General features: G+C 36.5%; 1 protein-coding gene across 1 annotated transcript; it reads right to left on the bottom strand.

Annotated features, from left to right (window-relative positions):
• Positions 1-828: 828 nt before the first annotated feature.
• LOC143616775 (putative E3 ubiquitin-protein ligase XBAT31) lies at positions 829-5,122 on the bottom strand. Its single transcript, XM_077089508.1, has 8 exons — positions 4,857-5,122; positions 4,262-4,324; positions 4,062-4,133; positions 3,849-3,970; positions 3,612-3,752; positions 2,900-3,007; positions 2,256-2,517; positions 829-1,481 (listed from the first exon to the last, which is right to left on the bottom strand). Exons 1-8 carry the CDS (start codon positions 5,034-5,036, stop codon positions 1,080-1,082), a joined length of 1,350 nt encoding a protein of 449 aa, XP_076945623.1. The 5' UTR covers positions 5,037-5,122; the 3' UTR covers positions 829-1,079.
• Between the last annotated feature and the right edge of the window lie 15,845 nt (positions 5,123-20,967).

The raw sequence follows: 20,967 nt of genomic DNA, 5'->3' as shown, positions 1-20,967 counted from the left end.
TATGTGTTCAAACTGAGTTACAAATTACAAACATAATTTGGATAAAACTTCACGCCATTAATAAAACCCCTACATGAAAGAGAAGGGAACGTACGTAGACAAGTTCAATTCGCACGTGTCTAAAATTTTGATAATTGAAAGCGTGTTTGCTGATAATATGTGACTATGCGTAAGCTACACATGAATTTTAGCAGGATTTGAGTATGCTAAACGAGAGAAAATAGATACCCGATCATGAGTTAATGTACCCTAGAGTATATCGCAAAAATTTTGGTGTAGTTGCAGGTCTATAACATAGAACAATAATCACCTCCCTGATTCTCAATAACACACCTTTACACTATTCAATATTCATAATGAAATCAGCTAGATTACTATTGTTGATATAAATAAAAAAAGCTACTGCATTATGTAAAAGCCTAACCAATTATCATCCTAATTATAAAAACTTAAAGTGGGAGGATCCAACTTAATACAACTCTTTCTAATAATGGCCAAAATATCCTACCAAATATGTCAAAATCTTGACAATAATTACTTTATATAATTGCAATGCATGCATATGATCTACCAAGAGACATGATCACATGATTCATTGAAAACCAGCAACTACACATTTGTCACTTGTACCATAAATTTGCAATCATTTTTTTCCAAACAGAAAACAAATATTTATATTATACAATGCTACAACACCCCATAACCAATCAAGCAACAAAATTACAAAAAGGTGGGGTACAATTTACCACACACCATTGTCTACTTTTGAGATGGCTGGCTAAGGCAAATCTTGATGCATAGGGTACAAGTTTTTTTTGACAATTGTGATGGATTTTCTAACCTTCAAAAGAATACTACTTCTAAAGAGGAATATGCTGGTTCTTGAAGGTGAAGTAATACATAGAAAGATTACAAAAAATACCCAAATCTGCAAAAAAGAAATCACATATTTTACTTTGCTTATTCCGTCTGAGATCTTCATAAAGAGTAGACACAAAGACATTTTCCACAAATACCCAATTGGACCAAGACTTTCTTCAGCCAATCCTTGCTTGCCACGTGTCAAAATGTCTATTTTTTTACGGTTTGTCGATGACACATTCGTTATCCGCGGATATTCTCCCAGAGCCACGGCCCACCATTTTCCCGAACGAGGGCACACCCGATAGACCCTTGAAGCTGCTACTTCCCTCACTAAAGTTTCTTGATTTTCTCAGTTTGGGCACTTTTGTAGAGGAAGTGAGGTCAAGGTCAAGGTCAAGATCATCAGTGTAGACTTTGACTTTTGCAACCACCAATTGAGCAATGTTGCTTCGGCAAAACGGGCAGACGGGGGCGCTAAGCGATGTGGTTGCTGGGTTGGGTTTGTTGTGGCAGCATAAGGCTAAGGTGCATTGCGCACACATTTGGTGACCACAATCTTGGACCTCGATTGTGCATACTTGGTCAAAACATATACAACATAACTCGGTTTCGCTTACCTGCAAATAAAGCATGTCTTTTTTTAGTTTAAGAGAAAGCCCACGATTAAACTTGAATAATACCACCAAGAAACACCAAAACCGGAGAAACTAGTGCATTTTTACATGTTTAAATGAAAACCCATGATCAAATCTAGACGGTACACCAAGAAAGACCCCAACAAGTTAGTAAATTTAGATACTTTTTGTTGTTTAAATAAAGACCCATGTCTAAACTTGAATAATACCACCAAGAAACACCAAAACTGAAGAAAATCATGCATTTTTTTTAATGCTTAAACGAAAACCATGACTAAACTTGAATAATACCACCAAGAAATGACAAAGCCGTAGGAAATTGTGCATTTTGTTTTATGTTTAAACGAAAACCCATGAATAAAATTTAGACAATACACCAAGAAACACCAACATCAAAATGCAAGTAATTTAAGAAACTTTTTGTCGTTTGAGCGAAAACACATGATCAAGATGAATAATGCCACCAAGAAACACCAAAATGCAAGTAAATAAACAAACTTTATGCTGTTCAAGCAAAAACCCATGATCAATTCAAATAACATCACCCCAAAACTCCAAAAATTAAGCATCTTTCTCAATCAAGATTTCAAAATTGCATCAAGTCAACAAAGATATGTATCTAAAGTCAAATGTCATCAGCTAGGACCATTTCAATTCCAACTTTTTTGCATCGTGTTCCATGGTCACATATTCTTGACTTTCTAAAGATAGAAAGAAGAGTAGAAAACTTTATTAAATTAAACTAATTCAAATTACCTCGGAGATATTATCATCATTAGTTCCAGTCTCCGAATGTGAAGGAGATGGTAGTGAATAACCCGTTCCCTTTAATATTGTTTTCTCCCTCTCCCTGTTAGCATCCATTAGAGCTTGCTCTAACAAAGCTTTTGCATCTTTATCAAGCTCACTAATGAACTTTAATGGTGATGGCCAAACCAACGGCTCTGCAGATGATGGATTTAATAAAGCCGCACACACGTCGTTCTTATGCTTTAACGCAACCAAATATGGAATTCTCCTGCATTTGTTTGCAAAAATAAGCTAAAAAATCACAAAAAGAAACCGTGAAAAACAAATTCATCGAAACCTGCAAACGTTGCAGTGGATCCAAGAGATGTCTTTCATGGGATGCTTTGTAACAACAATTTAATTTTTTCATATTTGTCACGAAAACGTATTTTTGAATATACCAAGTGAAATCTTTTTTAGATGCACTTAATAACTACTTTTTTACACTAAAAAGAGGTTCGAGATATGAAAATGCATAACCTGATTTCCATATTAAGTCCTAGAGTCAAAAAGAACTAAATTTGATGCACTGTAGTCTATAGTAATCAAGAAAATGATGTTTTGACTACACCGGCAAATAAAAATCGACATAATTTGGAAAAAAAATGTACCCGGATGCATCTCTGTGTAGCCGGTCTGCACCCCATGCCAATAATTCTCTAGTGCAGTCGATTGAACCCCCTCTAGCAGCCAAATGAAGTGGTGTGCTACCAGGGAAACTGTAAAACAATGACAAACAAAAATTACTCATGAATACAATACTAGAGGGGGGAAATGGGCGTGTAGGTTGGTAACTCGGCAGTGTGTTGAAACTGATCTTGTCAGGTTTGGATGACTCGAAACACTTCTAGTCCATCTTTGTATAAAAAAAATTATCGTATTAAACATGTTTGAAAAAACTATAGTTTTAGAATATTCGCATGGATGTGTTAAATACATATTTGGCGCTTTCTGATCTGTTTTCCTTATTACCGATATATTGTTATTTGGACCATTTGATATGATTTGAGATAAAACATAACCCAAACCGACCTATTTACAAATGAAATTTTCTTTTTTTCTTTTTATACCCTTTTTGGATATCTGAGTTGTTAAAGAACAATTTTGTGTACAGTTTGGATCATTTTGCAAACTGTAAGTTTTAACATTTGTATATAAAACAATACTATATTTCATTCTAACATCTTTTTACAAAAATGTAGCATTTTTATTTTGACAGCTGATATTTTGCATACATAATGACCCAAAAGGGACCCACGTCATCTTTAAAAGACTCAAATCTAAGAACGACAAATAAAATAAGTTTCTTCAATGAATTCATACCCGTAGCCGCCGGTAGATGCACAAACAAGAGCCCCACTGTCTAGAAGAGCATGAACACATCGTGGTCGTCTTTGACGAGCAGCCAAATGCAAAGGTGTCGCCCCTTTAGCGTCTCTAATATTCACAAATCTTGAGAATCCCCTAAAAACCCCCCAGTTTAATTTACAAAATTTTAGTACTTAATATAAAAAAAGCATCATACTTCGGATTGAATCTTTTAAAGATCAAAGAACACACCAAGAAGCTGCAACATGAAACGTTCGGGCAGCCGAAAGAATGGCTTCAAGACAATCAGAATGGCCATAATAAGCAGCATAGTGCAAACATGTTCTTCCATTTGGTGAATCAAACATCAAAATCTAACAAATTGCCGATAATATTATCAGTAATTCAACATTATCAAGAGACTTTGAAAGGGCAAAAGCGTTCAAATGAAAGGAATTGACATACATTTGCATTAGCTTCAATGAGCTTTTTAACACAATCAATCTTCCCATGCATTGCAGCCATCATCAATGGAGTCTGTCAATAAAGACCCAATAGTCAAAGTCAACCAAATTAGACAAATTCATCAAAAGGGGGAAAATAAAGATTTCAAAAGGCAACAGCTTGAGCATGAAATCGAGTTCAATCAAGACATGCATTCACACCTGTTTATGGCGATTCAACGAATCGAGATTAACGGATCGATCTTCCAACAGCATATTAACAATCTGACAAAACCCACAAAAATGTGTCAAGAAATCCATCAAAGTTTCAATCTTTATTATTTAAAGAGCTCAGAATCAAGAATTAAAGACATCTTCAAATCACCCACAACAGATATTATAATAAGCTCATCAAATTTCCACTAAAAAGTTTATATTTTAAGAACAATGAACCAAGAATTTAATAAGTTTTTTAAGTATCCCAGATAAAATATTTCAAGAAATGCATTGAATCTCACAAAAAAAAAAAGGATTTATGATTTAAGAAAGTGAATCAAGAATTCAAGAAATCTTTAAATCACCCACATTAAATATTTCAATAAACCCATCAAATTTCACAAAAAGATGTATGATTTAAGAACAGTAACAGTAGATCAAGAATTCAACAAATCTTGAGTTTTTTGTTATATTTATTTTAAAAAAATGCATCAAATTTCACAAAAAGATTTATGAATCAAGAAATCAATAAATCTTGAAACCACCCACCCATAAAGTTTCAATCTTTATGATGAAACCTTGAAATTACAAAAATGCCTACCTCGATCTGGCCATTGGCAGCAGCTATATGAAGAGCAGAATGACGATCATAAACAGTGGTTTGTTGAACAAGCAATGGATCTTTATCCAACATACTCTTCACAAGCTCCAAATCTCCAAATTGTACGGCTGTGAACAACCCATGTTCGTCTGGTACTCTGCAACTCATCCCCTGACCCATCTTTTAAATCTTATGGGTATGGTTGCTACGGCGGAGAGTGGCCGGAAGTCCGCCGGAAACAGCCACTGCCACCGGAGGGTGTGATGGGTGGTGAAGAAGAAAGTGGTAAAAGGTTTCACATTTAAGCTGGAGTTGTACTGAGAAATGGGGAGTTCGGGCAGGTAAAGAGGGTAGGAACGGGCAGGTGGGAAGGTGAAGGAAAGAAGTAGTGTGAAGACGGGCAGTAGTGAGATATTTTACGGGCAGGTTTGTGGTTTTTATATGTTCAAGATGGATAAATAAATAAGTCTAGTTGTTTGACTGTTTTTCATTACCATCAATTCAACCAATTGGATATATAAAAAATATTATGTTGTTTAGTATTTTATGTTTTGATATTTAGGACTAACCAAAATAAAAAGATGTGTATGTTAATATGTTATTTTAGAAAATTACTATTTGAGTCTTCGTTTCTTAGCAGAGTCGTTCTGAATTTCTAGAGAAAAATTAACATGCTTAAATCTTTGTCATTTAAAAAGTGAACAAATTGAGTCCCGCAATATAACAGACGTTAACTAAGACTTTAAATTGAAGGGTATTTTTGTCAATTTCCTTTTGTTATCACATTTGATAAACAATGTATCGTTTTCTTCCCATTTTAACTTTGCAAATGAAAATGGACACGAGGTAGATGAGGTTGATGTTGATACATAATACACATCAAATAGGTTGAATGAGAAACCAATTTACATGAATCGGATTCATATGAAATAGAGGATGATCTAGATTGCACTGTTGAAGAAAATGGTTATGAGTATTTGGAAGATGGTTATGAGAATTTGAAGAAAACGGTTATGAGTATTCACAAATTTCAAAATTTCGAGCATAAACTGTCGTTTTTGATATAGATTTCTGGTGGTGAAAGGTGAACGGCGATGTCGTTGGTAGTGGTGTTAATATAAATGAATTAATATAAGTAATTAAACGGTGACAAATTTACCGAAATACTATTATTTTTAATGTCCTAACGACATGGATTTGACAGAAAAACACCGTGTGTGACGAAATTGTAGCCATAGGGACTCAGATAGTCAAATTTATAAATGGGGTTGCAAGTTGTTTCCACTCATTTACTATAGGGGCGCAAACAAAGCTTTACTTTGAATTCAATTAAACTTGAAATGAAACAAATTTAATTAGACATGTTTTATGAGCTTGGAGACAAAAGAATATAATTCAACTAAAATGTATGAACAAGAAACAAATCAATAAATGCATGACGCGCGCGCATATCATGCTGGTACATTGTGTGTATTCCTTTATAAAGATTATAATAACCAAATATTAAAGGGTTAAAGATAAAAAAATAGATTGAAGAAAGCATGTGTTGTGTGTTATGCGGTTGAAATACAAACTTCATATAGGTATATAATGATGTGCCCAAGTTGCATAAGCTCGCATCTATGTCCTTTTGTAGTAAGAACTGTGTCGCCACCTTAAACAATACATGTGTCGCGTATTGTGTGCTTTAAAGGTGCACACCATGTCCAACCCAAGAGCTTATAGATACAAAAATCGTCTGACCATTGCTTTTACAATCCTGAACTACAAGCTCATAGGAACATGGAACTACCAAACATGTGATTTTAAGGCTTGAGAAGTTTCGCATCATCCTATTTGATTTATTTTGTCTAACACGTAATTGATACTCAATAAATATTTACAATGGTTATTAGAGTATTAGTTGAATTGTCCTCCAACTCATTAGGTGAGATGAACCTTAACGGATGTCAGTTTCTCTTTTAAATGAAGTATTTGGGGAACATTTCAATTTTCATAATGATAAAAATAGGAAATGTTACATGCAAACGAGCAATAATTCGAGCATACGTTAAGAATCTATCTTGTTGATAACATATATGTTATGACATTTAAAAAAGGTAAAACATATAAGTATTTATATAATCTATAAAAGATGTGCGAATGATAAAGTGATTAACTATGAAAACCAGTGCCTTTGGGATGAACAAAGTTCAAATCAACAAAAAATAACGAAAACAGCATAGTCGATGACGAGTACGTTTCGAGTGCCTTCGACCATCGATGCATACAAGACCGAGAGTTCATTTTTAAAGTATTTAACAAGTCGACAAAGCCTAGATCAAAGAAAAATAAATTATCAAACAAAAGTGTACATAATCAATAAATGCCAACGAATATTGTAAAGAAAACTATTTGAAAAAATTTTAGGCATTTTAATATTTATAAAAGTGCAAATGAATTCAAATTAGAAAATCTTCTTGGAGATATTTCTTTTTTACATGTGTTTAAGATCTTGAATTTAACCACAACACCTTTTTAATATTTATAAAAGTGCAAATAAATTCTAAACATATATAATTAAACGTTCATAAACGTCTACCAAAATTGAAGGGGAAATGAAGATTTGAGGTGGAGGACGAAATGTTTCAAGTTCAAATATGATCTCAACCAGGTTTTATCGCAGTGAGCTTTCGGGCGACGAGTTCTCCTCAGAACAAGAGATAGTGAGCTTGGACTATCCCATGCTGTCTGTGATAGCGTGCGTTTGGAGTTGCCTTTTGTCGTTAGGTTGCTCTAAATAGCCAGAGTTTATTCGTTGGTCATTAAATAAAATTATATTTATAACTTATTAGATCTACCAATCGCACATGTTCATAAAAGTTAAAAAGCGTGAATCTTATTAAGATGCAAGTACTAGAAGTAGATTCAACATTTAACTAAAAGTCATTATTATCATACAGAATGGAGCCGACCAGTTGAGTATAACTTTCAATGTACAAGCAAATGTGTTACTACAGAATTAAAAGATAAAAAAAAACAAGTCTACAAATTTGACCGTTTCTTAGTGTGTAAGAGTTCATTTATGTCTCATGTAATCATGTATTGCTTTATAAATATAACATATACAAATATATAAATCTTTAAAAGTGTGTAAGAGTTCTAAGATTTGTTTTGACATCAAATATATATTTTGTAGCTAACCTATATCGAGATGTATGACAAGATATTCTTTGTAAAATGATGAGGGTTCTAATCCTATAATAAGCAAATATATAAAACTATAAGATCATGTGTAGTGGGAGAGTTATGGATGAAGTTATGGCTCATAACTCTCCCCTACACCGTCCCCTCAAAGTTATGGGTTTGAAAGCTATGTAGGGGAGGCGTTTTGTGTGTGTGTGAGAGAGAGAGAGTGAGAGAGAGAGAGATAATGATTGTATAAGAGTTATAAATTTTTATCACTACACAACTTTTTACAAAACTCTTCAATGCTAAATGGATCGTCACGTGTTGCGAAACACGTAAGTATGGAAAGCTTTGACTATGCATGATCTAATTAATTTTAAAATATGTGAGTTGGATGATCTAAAAACTCTAAAGAAATATATTGATTCTTTGGGTAAATAAATAGAGGGATTGATGTGAAAAAAAATGTCACTTGTTTCAAACAACCATCACTTCCACGTCCGCCGTCTCCTTGACTAGTGTGCCTTCGCGCTCCTTTTTGCGCTTCAAGGGACGGTGCTCCGCACTCTTGCTACCCATTTGGCAGTAGTCTTCTTGCACCCACGTGCCCTTTCGCCCCCTTTTATGCCTTAAGGGACAGTGTGTTCACGCTCTTGTTGCGCACGTGGATGACAGTCTTCTTGATCCCATGTGCCATCATGCTCCCTTTTGTGCCTCAAGGGGGGACGGTGCTACTCGCTCTTACTGCCCACGTGGCGGGGGTTAGCGCCCAAACCACACAACCACAACACGTGACCTAAATTTGAGTCTAATGAGTATACAAATGTAGTTCAGAGGACACGCATGGTGTTCATCACGTTGAAACTAGACTAGAGTATGGTAGAAAATTGGAATAATAATAAAACATAGACAAAACTCAACCGTTACAAATGATTATATCAAATCAAAATAGCCATGTATATTAATTAAAGATTTGGCCAATTACAAAAATTATGACAAAATTTACGCCTCGACGTAGAAATGGCAAGTTTTACGAGTTTTGATAAGTTGATTCTCATTTACAATATATGTTATACATTAACTAAAACATAGGAGACATAAAAGAATATCTTAAAAAATAAAGAAAGTATCTTTAATACCCATATGGCCATATATCAATTAGTAGTTGAAAGGCTTCTCTCAATTCAAAGTTAGCTTGTGTTTGGGTGAAATTGGTTTGTGTTTTTATTGACTACTATACTTGCAACCTAGCATAATAAATTCAATTCTTCATAAAATCCAAATTTATGTATTACTATTAATCTTTTATTGAGTATTAATTATTTTTTTTTCCTAACGACAACTATTATTGAGCAAGCTAAACTAGCAAAGAGCTAGGCAAACAAAACAACAAAAGGAAACGACTAAAAGAAAATTATACAACTCTATCCAAGAAAGATTTTTTAAAAGATGACCTATTTTTTATTTAAAAAACGTCAAAGACTTAACATCTTCAATCGTCTTCGAAACCGAGCTCTTCTTATTTTTAAAGATTGTTTTGTTTCTCTTTCTCATTTTCCAAATGCTTAAATATGTTGTTATAATAATACCTTATAGCACATTTTTTTCTTTTTCTTGCAAAGTGAGTTGTTATATGAAGAATATTAATTGAATGTGTTTCTATAAAGAAAATTTTAGTACTATATAATTTTATAAATAGGTTGCAAAACGACATATGACTTTTAATACCACCTATTTTTCACCGAACAATAATGGTCTTTTAGGATTAAAAAAAAAAAATCAACCAGTCAAACAAGTCTTGAGTTTGGATCCGGTCAACACGTTATTACAAAAACCTTTTTGAGTTTTTTCCATGGTTGCATACTTGCAATCTTGCATCTTTAACTTAAAATAGGTAATTGTACTTGCATATTTAATATACATACTAAATGCATGAACGTATTTGTCCCGTTTTCTTTTAAGTTTTTGTGTGCAATTATGAAGTTTTATTTTAAGTTAATATGACCTCAACTTAATTGGTTGAGTGTATGGTTTTCGGAAAAATGGAATTAGTAAATTATAATAGCCTATGAATAGTCTTACTTGAGATTAAAAGGTAGAATAGTTAATTACCCGTGATTTCATACTAAACCAACTAAGAATATGTCACGAAAAAGTTCCATCAACCAAAATGTCTTTGGTCAAGTGATATTAAGACGTTGAAATAAGATTATCTTTTATAAAAGGTGATGGTTCAAAAATCAAAATCTCAAATATGACAATTTTATTTCAATAAAAAAGGTGTTAAATGAAGTTCCATCAAAACCTACAAAATTTTCTACAATATACTCGAACTTTGTGAAGTCTTGGTTTTTTCTACATCAAAATCACGATAAATTAAACCAAAAAGCTGGAATACCAATGTAATTAATAAAAATCATTTATAAACCGATTAAAAATCAGAAATTCAGAACTATTAAGTTGGACATGCCATAGTAATAAAATGATGCGTCAAAGCCTATTATAAAATTAAAACTGTATGCTGGATACTTTGATCTACGAGATAAAGACACCAGTATAATGAATTGAACACACCATTATAAAATACAGCAAAATTGTTTTCAAAGAAATGGACTTCAATAAAATAAACAAAATAAGTAAATGTTTTTTCCTCTTTTAATTTACTCAATTTTGTTAGATTTAATGTTCTATAAATTAAAAGTTGTGTCTCAAAGAAAAGCCATTGTCATGATCTACCATCTATCTTGTGACCTTGTGCCACTGCCCATCTACCATTTGATGTGTTAAAGATTGAAAGGTATGGCAAGGACTTTGACCTTCTATCCATGAGAATAACATGAACTTCACCCACAAAAGACTTTTTTTAATATTCATAGTCATCATATATTTTACAAACTTAATTTAAACTATTCCTATGCAAATATAATAATAAAAACATTAAAATTGTCGAACCTTTTCCCCATTAACTTTGAGCAAATGTGCGACTTTTTCATTGCTATTATTCAAAAAAACAAGGTTATGAGGTCGGACGAGGGTATGGTTCATGTCTCATCCGATTGCAAAACTGTATTGAATATTCATTTCATATCCGTTGGGATACCTTTTACTCATTACCTATCAGATATTAGGTAACCCGTTAGTTTGTTACATATTACCCTTGGAATTACCATGTATACTTTTAAAATTTTATATAATTCTGTTATTCAAAAACAAAGAAAAGTAAAAAGTAAATGTCTACGAGTAAATGTGTATGCATATTTCAGGTAATTCTACGTGGTATCACCTAATACAATATATATCTCACACCCGTGAAAACTTTAGAACTAAGAATCATAACCAAATACTAGTATTGAATGTTTGTGTTTAGGTTTGTCTATGGGGTTGAGATTTGTGTGCCATCCCTACTTTGCAACCTGGTGGTTTTCATCTTATTTGTTTATAAGGTTATTTCATAGCTCCTTGTAAAACAAATGGCCAATTTAATGGACGGTTGAAATTAAGCTTTGGTCTGGTGATCAAGGAAGTTTTCTTTAGAGGTTTTCTTCTTGGGAGCGTATGGGGTTGAATCTTGGGAACATGCAACTGATAATGGATGATCGAAATTATGTCTCAGGACTCGAACTTATGCATTGATAATTGGTAGGCCTAACGGCATAAAACGAAGTTAAAACGCCATTAAAAAAATAAAATTTTCAAAAACTGATTAGACCCAAGTCTCAACCAAACAAAATTTGTGTGGGCCGTCAAATTCGGGGGGTGGGGGGGGGGGGGGGGTTGTCCTTATTGCTAATAAGGTGGTTAACCAGGCAATAAAAGAATATATTGCCTTGTTGATATTAAAGAAGATCTTGACTCCTCGAGTAGACTATTAATTGTATTTTCTCCATGCAATTATACTGCAATTGGGTTTCGCTTGAAGTAATGCATGCATTGTAATAGAGTTATAGTAACATATTTATTCTTATAAACCAATTTAAATCAAGTATAACAGTGTGATTATGTTTCAATAACATGGTTATGAGAAAACCAGTTTTAACCAGGAATATTTTTTTCGGTAAGGCGAAATTTTTATTAAGTGTCTTAGCAAGACGCCAAAACTCAAAATTACATGTACAATAATGCATTTTTAATTCACTCGATCTTAATATATTGCTTGATTCCTACTACTATTATATTATATATAACAAACGAAAACTTTGGTGCCACAAGTGCCCGATTGGGCCACTTTGCGGCACCTTAGTGGTCGATGGCACTTTGTTTTTAGTTTTGCCACCGTAACAAACATAACGTTAATCGATAAAATGCCAATTTTGTTTTTTTTTTGTTTTAGTTCTGGTATCGTAACGAATGTGAGGGAAACCGACATAATTCACGTAGACTCACCGTAATTTGTTTTAGTTCTGGGACCTTAACAAACGTAACAAAAACCAATCGAATGCCGACTTTGTTTTTGTATTTATTTTTAAGTATGACACCGTAACAAATGTAACCAAGACCTACCGAATCTGGGTAGACTCATCGTCTCTACACCGAGGATTGACAACGTTCAGGTTTTATCGACGCCCGAGCTTTAGTTCCGATACCATAATGCACGTAACCGGTTTGGGACCGGTTTTAGGCAAACCGAACAGAACCGGTTTGGGTTTAAAACCGGTTTCACCCAAACCGGTTCCTAACCCGACCCAAACCGTCAGTTTCAGGACCGGTTCCCCTTAAGATCTACCAAACCGGTTTTAAAACCGAACCGATTTGAGAAAAACCGGTTTAAAACCGGCTAAAACCAGTTAAACTGGTTTATAAACCGAACCGAACCGAACCGACGTGACCAGGTCGGCCTATCTTGTGTCTAAACCGGTTTATAAACCGAACCGGTTTGAGTCAAACCAGTTTTGACCAGCCATTGACCAAACCGGTTCGATTTGAGTTTAAAACCGGTTTTGTACACCTCTAGGTACAGTAGACGAACCCAATGGAAGACCCAGCCAAGATGCATAGAGATTCCAAATCCAAATAGCAACCGAACATATATCGAAAAAATGGTCTCCAGTCTCCACCTCATTACAAAACGGACATAAGTATTCAGAATATATAGACATTTACCCTTCAAATTTATTTTAGCAGGCAGTCTATCGATTAACACCCTTCAATCAAAAATGCTAACTTTTATAAGGTGAAATTTAAACGAAATTATCGTTCTTATACCCGTCTAGAGAATATAATCATCAACCACCTTCTAACACCTATTACCTTGAATTCCAACATATCTCCAAACTTCCAAACCCACCTATCAATTAAATCATTTTATATATCATTTTCTAGATTGAGTATGCGAGTGAAAAAACTAGTATAATCCACATGCATTAGATGATTTTTCTTTATTGGCTTTTATTGATTAATAATGCAAAAATGCATCATTTTCGCCAAAAATGGTGACAAGCGACCTTCCAATTGGTTGGATGGCCCAAAGTAGACACACCAAGATATATACCAACTAATCATTTATATCTACAAATTATGTAAGTTATAAATATTTAATGCTTACAAATTTACTTAAAAGAAAAGCAAGAAAACGACAATGAAGCTATTATGGGTATTTAACGAATCTAATTTTGAATACTAAAATTATTTGAATCGACTTTTTCTAATTCGAAAGCTTTAAAGTTGGACTAGAATTTGATTCAAGACTTGAATACTTATCACTTTATTTTATTAATTAAGTACGAATCCTTTTTTTCATATAAAAATATGAAGTTACGTGTGGATGAATTTTTCCTATACTCTAATCCAACTATATATAGTTATAAAGTAATTGACTCAGCATTCCCAGTTAATTCTCCATCTTCATCTCTATAATTACATTAAAAATATTATATTTTTTTTCTCATTTTTAATTAAATAATATATTTTTATACTTTTATCATTATTTTTTCTCTCTCATTCACTCACAACCACTTTAAATAATATTATAAAATTATAGAGGTGAACAATGTGTTTTTCCAAATTTAACCATGAACATTAATATTTTCTTTCTCCTCCTCTCACAACCATTTTTAACCATCTCTAAAATATGAAGAACTCCCTCACATAATTTGAAGAACCCACCGGAAATAATGCGATGATAAGTTATGGTTGGTCTCCCAATATATGTATTTAATAGTCAAGTTGGATGTCTAACATCAACTCATATTAATGCTTGTCACCTTAACGAAATCAAACACTAATAAACCAAGCAAACAAGCACCTAGCATATTAATTAATTATTTAAATTTCATATAGTTAAGTTGTGGACGATTCACAACTTTTGAGGCATGCTTTCTTTAATATTCTTTTTAACAAATATATAATATTAACGTGTAGTATGTTATAGTTAAAAACCTAACTTTTGGGCCGAATTTGTTTAGTTAAAAACCTAAATGTTTATGTGTCCTGGACAAGTTAATAAAGTTGGTTTATATATGACTTATTTAATAACTTGGTTGGATTTATTTTTAGGCAGGACAGCAATTTAGCCAATAACATGAAGGCATGCATTATTATTATAACCATTTTTGGCGGAAGTAGCGTTTCGGCTACAAAATCTAGCTCTTTATGTATATTTAACTGCCTCGTGTAGTTTTTTTAACGACTATTGTCTTGTGTAGTAATTAGTATCTTTTCTCACTATAAGATATAATAATAATTACAAAATGTAATAAAAGTAAGTAAAATCCAATTTGACTTGCTATTTGCATGTGGTATCAGCCTTTTTTAATTTGTACAAAATTGAATGTGAGAACTGAAAGGCTTGTCGCAGACAATTTTGGGCTGGATCCATTCGGACTTTTCTTTTTGTAATTATATGCAACTTGGGTTTTCTTTCATTATTTGTACTTTGTAGAGACAATTAGAATTTGCATTTTATTTGTAAATATAACACCATTAAGTCCATGTTAACGGTGTATCATTGGGGATCAATTATTTTAAATTTGGGATCGTCATTGATGTTAAAGTGAGTAGAGATTATTATCATCTAATATCAGTTAATATGAATTATTAAAATCCAATAAATCTTTTTAAAATTGTGTTTGTTTTATATAGGTACCTACACTTGTGGCATTCTACTTTTAAGTGTTAAAAATATTTGTTTTTATTTTTTTATAATAAGAAAATTTAGTTTAATAAATTTGATTCACGGGAAATTAATTTTAAAAGCTAAATTACGTGTGGAACGCACGGCCACGTATAAAAGACAAAATTGTTATTATCTCAGGTTGTTAATTTCCCCCAATTAATCTAATCAATTTGTTAGGTGAAATACGTGTCGTTCACATTTTAAAGTAAAAGTTCAAAATCTTATTGAAGGGGTATACACCCGCCTTAACATCGAGCGGGGCGGGTCAACCAACAAGATATAGACAAGAGGCTTGAAATCAGGATGTCATGAAGACACAAAGCCAAAACCTATGCGCAAGCGCATGAAACATCTGCGCGTGACGCATATCACATACGCGCAAGCGCATGAAACATCTGTGAGAATAAAGAGAAGACCTTGCGCATCCCCGGGATAGGCGCATAAAGGCCGCGCATAAGCGACACACAACAAATGAGACAATAGTCTAATCCAAATCAGGATAAGGACAACCATGATTGTACTCATCAGGCAACCTTCCAGAAAGTATCTTTTAAGGAATAAAGAATGTGCTGATGTTGACAGCTGCCAATGAAGGGTGGACAACTCAGCAAAGCCCATGTGCCACCACGTGATGGCACATGGGTCATGTGAAATACCTTGGTCAGAGAATAATCAATGAAAAAGCACCAGGTGTCCTAAGTACACGTGGCGCGAAGCAATAGGAGGAGGCCAAAAAGGCCCTAATTGGGTCTAAGCCCAATCATTGGAAACCCTAATACTATAAATACCACACCACCTCAACAGTGCAAAAGCAGACAAGAAAATATACTCTAAGTCCTTTACTCATTTCCACATCTTGATTATCCTCTCCTACAATATCTGATTCTCACACCGGAGGGTTACCCCAAAGAGGACCCCTCTGTCCCTTTCTGAGGGGTAAGCTCACGGTACTGTTCGTTTTGTAGGTGGAAGAACTCGTATCTCGGAAAACCATCGGTGATATAGCACACTCGTACCCGAGGAACGTTGATCGTATACAAGTAAGTCGATACACGCTTCTTCATTGGCGCCATCACCTGTTACAATGGCAACAAAACTACTATTTCATCAATTTTCTCTTCACCATGGTTTCCGGTGTTCGAAACAATGATCAAGTTCTGGAGGATAATGAGCTTGAGGATGTTAATGAGGGACATCAGGTTCTGAGGGCGCCGCGTGACACTGCGCGCACCACCAGTAACCATCCCTTCAACACAACACCTCATAGTCAAACTGAAACTCCCCCAGACGATCTCACGTTCCAAAATCTGACTGGTGCAAAACAAAAAGGACCAATGGGCCCGGAAGTTGAAACCAATGACCCTAAAGAATGGCTCATAAACGAACAACGACGTTTAATGGACAAATAAAATGAGTTGGTAAAACACAAAAAGTTAGCCGATTTAACACAAAGGCTCGCATTTGATAAACAAACCATTCAGGGAACAACAAAACAGACGCGCGCGCTGGAAGACGGTCAATCTGTTCACACCGAACAAGCTGATATTAGTGATGAGGAAGAGGTGCACAGCATGAAGAAGACGCGAGATACTCATGCAGGAGGTTCACAGCTTCGCGCACACATGCACATAGCACCTGGAGCCAAAGCTGATATGGATTTATACACACCATACAACCCACAAGCGAAAGAGCAAGTGGACGTAACCACACCATATAGGCCAGCCATCTTGGTAAAACATTCAAAATTCGCTGAGCGCATTGCGAAGGCTCCCATTCAACACAAAACCAAGATGCCAAGTGGTTTAGGCAAGTACGATGGTACAACAGATCCAGATGATTTCTTACAAGGTTTTTATAACACTGGAAACTTATAAAGCTGGACGATGCCAACATGGTGTCACATGTTTGCTCGCTACCTCACGGGCGCAGCGCGTGTCTTGTTCGAAAGCTTGCCGACAGGACAAATCGATGGGTTCGAAGAGCTATTGGAAAAGTTCCAGGCTCACTTTGTACAGCAGCGCAGACACACGCGCGACCCCGGTGACATCATGCACTGCGTACGCAGGAATGATGAAACCATTGAAGACTACATAACTCGTTTCAATCAGGAATCTCTTGCAATTGGAGGCATCACTGAACAACTCTTGCGCGTGGCCTTTATACAAGGTGCGCGCAGTGATCAACTCCGCAGAGCTCTCGTGAGCAGAGAAGGCATGCCAACCACTTGGGCTAAGCTTATGGAAGCATCGCGAGTCTTCGCGCGAAATGAAAAACAAATTGCCCAAGACAGAGCAAGAGATAAAGGGCATCAAACAGAAGCACCACGCAACAATGAAAAGAGGCGCAAACAAAACTCCGTATGGTCCAGGTTGCAACAAACCAATTACTCACCTACAGAAAAGCAAGCGCAACAAAGTTCACCCCAACCCCAAAAAGACATTCTTAATCGCGGAGAAGGTGACAAGAAGGAAGGCGGCAGATAGCCTAACAGACCTCTACCAAGAATATGGACTCCCATCACCAAAACGCATTCGCAAGTGTTAAGCACAGAGAATGTCCAGTTTAAAAACCCCAGGCCATTAATCCATAAGGGACCACTGAACAGTAGCAAATATTGTGAGTTTCACAAATCCACAGGGCACAACACTGATGCATGCCATCATTTGAAGGATGCGATCGAAAAAGATGTGAAATCAGGCAAGTTGGCTCACCTGGTAAAAAATCCAAGACCAGAGAACGAACAACCAGACGGAGCCTCAGCCAGTAAAAAATTCAAAAGAATCTGTGTAGCTGAAGGAAGAAGGCAAGGGCAAAGATCGAGGAAGAGAAGCGCGCAAATCCAAGGGGATTGGCGCGAGCAACAAGTAATCTTTCCAAGAATCAGAGGAGGCCCGTCTATCAGCAGCCCTCTAGTCATCACTGCACACATCGCTCATTATGAGGTGTCAAAAGTCCTGGTGGACACCGGTAGTGAGTCAGACATCATGTATGAGCAATGTTTCAGGAAGTTGGATCCAGCAGACCAAGCAAGGCTTGAAGTTGTGAGTGCACCAATCTCGGGTGTCTCAAACGAAATTATTCACCCCCTAGGTCAGATACAATTTGAACTAACTATGGGGGATGAGAAGCACAAGCGAGCTGAAATTGTCAACTTCCTGGTCTTGCCCACCACTTCATGCCATAGTATGATCTTGGGCAGAGGAACGATTGCCCAATTCAACGCCATACCGTCACCAGCGCATGGCGCGTTGGGGTTCCCAACACCAACAGGAGTAACATTTATGTACCGAGATCACTTATGCGCAGTAATAAGTATACCTCGAGAAGGGAGAATGAAACTTCCAGTGGCAAACAACGCGCCAGAGGAATGGATTCTCAACCCAAAATTCCCAGAACAAACAATCACAATCGGAGCTACGATATCAGATGACACAAGAGTGAGAATGAAAAGATTGCTCACAACGTAAGTCGGGTGCTGACAGATCCGGAGACGCGCATGCGTCGCGCATGCGTCGCGCAAGCTTCACAGATATTTCAATGGTCATCCTATTGAAGTCCTGACTGGTTACAACATCCAGCAAGTCTTGCGGCGTCCCGCGCTCTCAGGAAGGCTGACAAAATGGGCGCTGGAATTAGGGGAGCACACGATCACCTATAAGCCTCGTCCAGCAATCAAGGGACAAGTCTTAGCTGATTTCATCGCAGAAATCCCTGAAGGAAAAGTCGAAGAGGCTCAGCACGAAGTAGACCCTCCGCAAGCCAATAATGAAGAAAACGTTTGGAGATTATTCACTGATGGAGCTTCAAACAACGAAGGGTCCGGCGCAGGCCTCAAACTGGTGGATCCAGAAAATCATGAGTATACTTACGCAATCAGGTTGGATTTCAAGAGCACCAACAATGAAGCTGAGTATGAAGCCCTGCTGGCTGGTTTGCGCGTCGCGCACAAGTTCGGAGTTAAAAAGCTAGAGGCTCATGTAGATTCATACCTGGTAGCAGCACAAGTCAATGGCCTTTATGATGCCAAGGAGAACACCATGCCTCTGTATCTAGAGCAGGCGAAGAAACTCACCGAACATCAGAATCATACACATTCCGCATATTGAAAATAAGTCTGCCGACGCGCTAAGCAAGATGGCATCAACCAGCTTCGATCATTTTGGCAAAGATGTCAGGGTGGAATTAATGAGCAACCCGTCAGTGGGAGCGAAGTCTGTTATTGTAATTCATACAACACCTTCATCATGGATAACTCCAATAATGGAATTCTTGAAGGAGGGAAAGGTACCAGACGATCGCGCACAGGCGAGGAAGATAAGACACAAGTCGCAGAACTACGAAATGCTCGATGGTACGTTATATCGACGCTCTTATCTTGGACCACTCATGAAATGCCTAGACACTGAGGAAGCAAGCTACGTGATCAGAGAGATACACGAAGGAATCTGTGGAATACATGTTGGCCCGCGCATGGTGGTCGCCAAGGCAATGAACGCAGGTTACTATTGGCCAGGCATGTACTTGGACGCGTTAAAAGAGATCCAAAAATGCAAAGCGTGTCAGAGCTATGCGCCAAATACCATGCGGCCAAAGAACAACTTGATCCCGGTGACCTCTGCATGGCCTTTCCACAAGTGGGCAATCGATATTGTGGGTCCCTTACCACAAGCGCCAGGGCGAGTAAAGTTTTTGGTAGTGGCAGTAGACTATTTCACAAAATGGGTTGAAGCCAAGCCACTGGCAAAAATCACAGCCGAGGCAATGAAGCAATTTATTTGGAGCCACATCGTATGCCGTTTTGGCCTGCCAATAGAAATCGTGAGCGACAATGGCAAACAATTCACTGACAGGAAGATATCCAGTTGGTTCAAGGAATTGCACATCAATCAGGTCTTCACTTCAGTATACCATCCTCAAGGGAATGGCCAAGTGGAACGCGCGAACCAAAGCTTGCTGAATGGGCTGAAGAAAAGGTTGGAGGGAGAGTCCCATGCATGGGTCGAGGAGTTACCTAATGTCCTGTGGGCGCACAGGACATTAAGCAAAACCAGCAATGGCGAGTCCCCGTTCAGCCTAACCTTTGGAACAGAGGCTATGATTCCAGCAGAGATTGGATGCCCATCCTATAGAGTGCTCATGATGAGTAAGACATATAACGATCAAGAAAGGAGGTTGGATCACAATTTACTTGAGGGACGCAGAGAGGCGGCTATCATCAGTGAAGCCAAATACAAGAAAAAGCTAGAAAAATACTACAATCAGCGCGTGAAAGAATGTCACTTCAAGAAGAATGATTTTGTCCTTCGTAACAATGAAGCTAGTCGCGCAATACCCCCGGGAAAGATGTCTCCCAACTGGGAGGGACCTTATCAAGTCTCGGAAGAATTGGGAAAAAGCGCATACGCTTTAAAAGATTTAAATGGAAAGAAGATCCCGCGCACATGGAACGTAGACAACTTAGAAAATGTTTCATGTAAAAGTTGTCAAGTTTGTAATCAAGGCTTTTTAAGCCATTACGAATAATGATTCGCTCTACTTTTTCTTAATATGCGTTCTATTACCTTTTGCATACATGTTTCACACTTCCCTTTATTAATTTTGAGCAATATGACAACATTGTATTGACATCAAACTAAAAATAAAACGAAGTAAAGCATACATGCGCGAGCTTCAAGCTCAGACGCGTTAACGAGTTTTAACTCTAAAACGTCAGGGCCTTAGCCCAATAATATGAGCCTTAGCTCAAATTACTCATAGCATCCATCCTACGTATTGCGCAGCTGGACCATAAAAATACCTAAGCACAACTAAGGCAAAGCACATGCCAAAGCA

Source organism: Bidens hawaiensis, unplaced genomic scaffold (genome assembly GCF_021521415.1).
Source record: "Bidens hawaiensis isolate Kalapana, Puna unplaced genomic scaffold, B.hawaiensis_p1.1 tig00049776_1, whole genome shotgun sequence".
Taxonomy (NCBI): domain Eukaryota; kingdom Viridiplantae; phylum Streptophyta; class Magnoliopsida; order Asterales; family Asteraceae; genus Bidens; species Bidens hawaiensis.
Note: the sequence above shows the minus strand (reverse complement) of the source record. Positions and strands in the feature narration are given on the sequence as shown.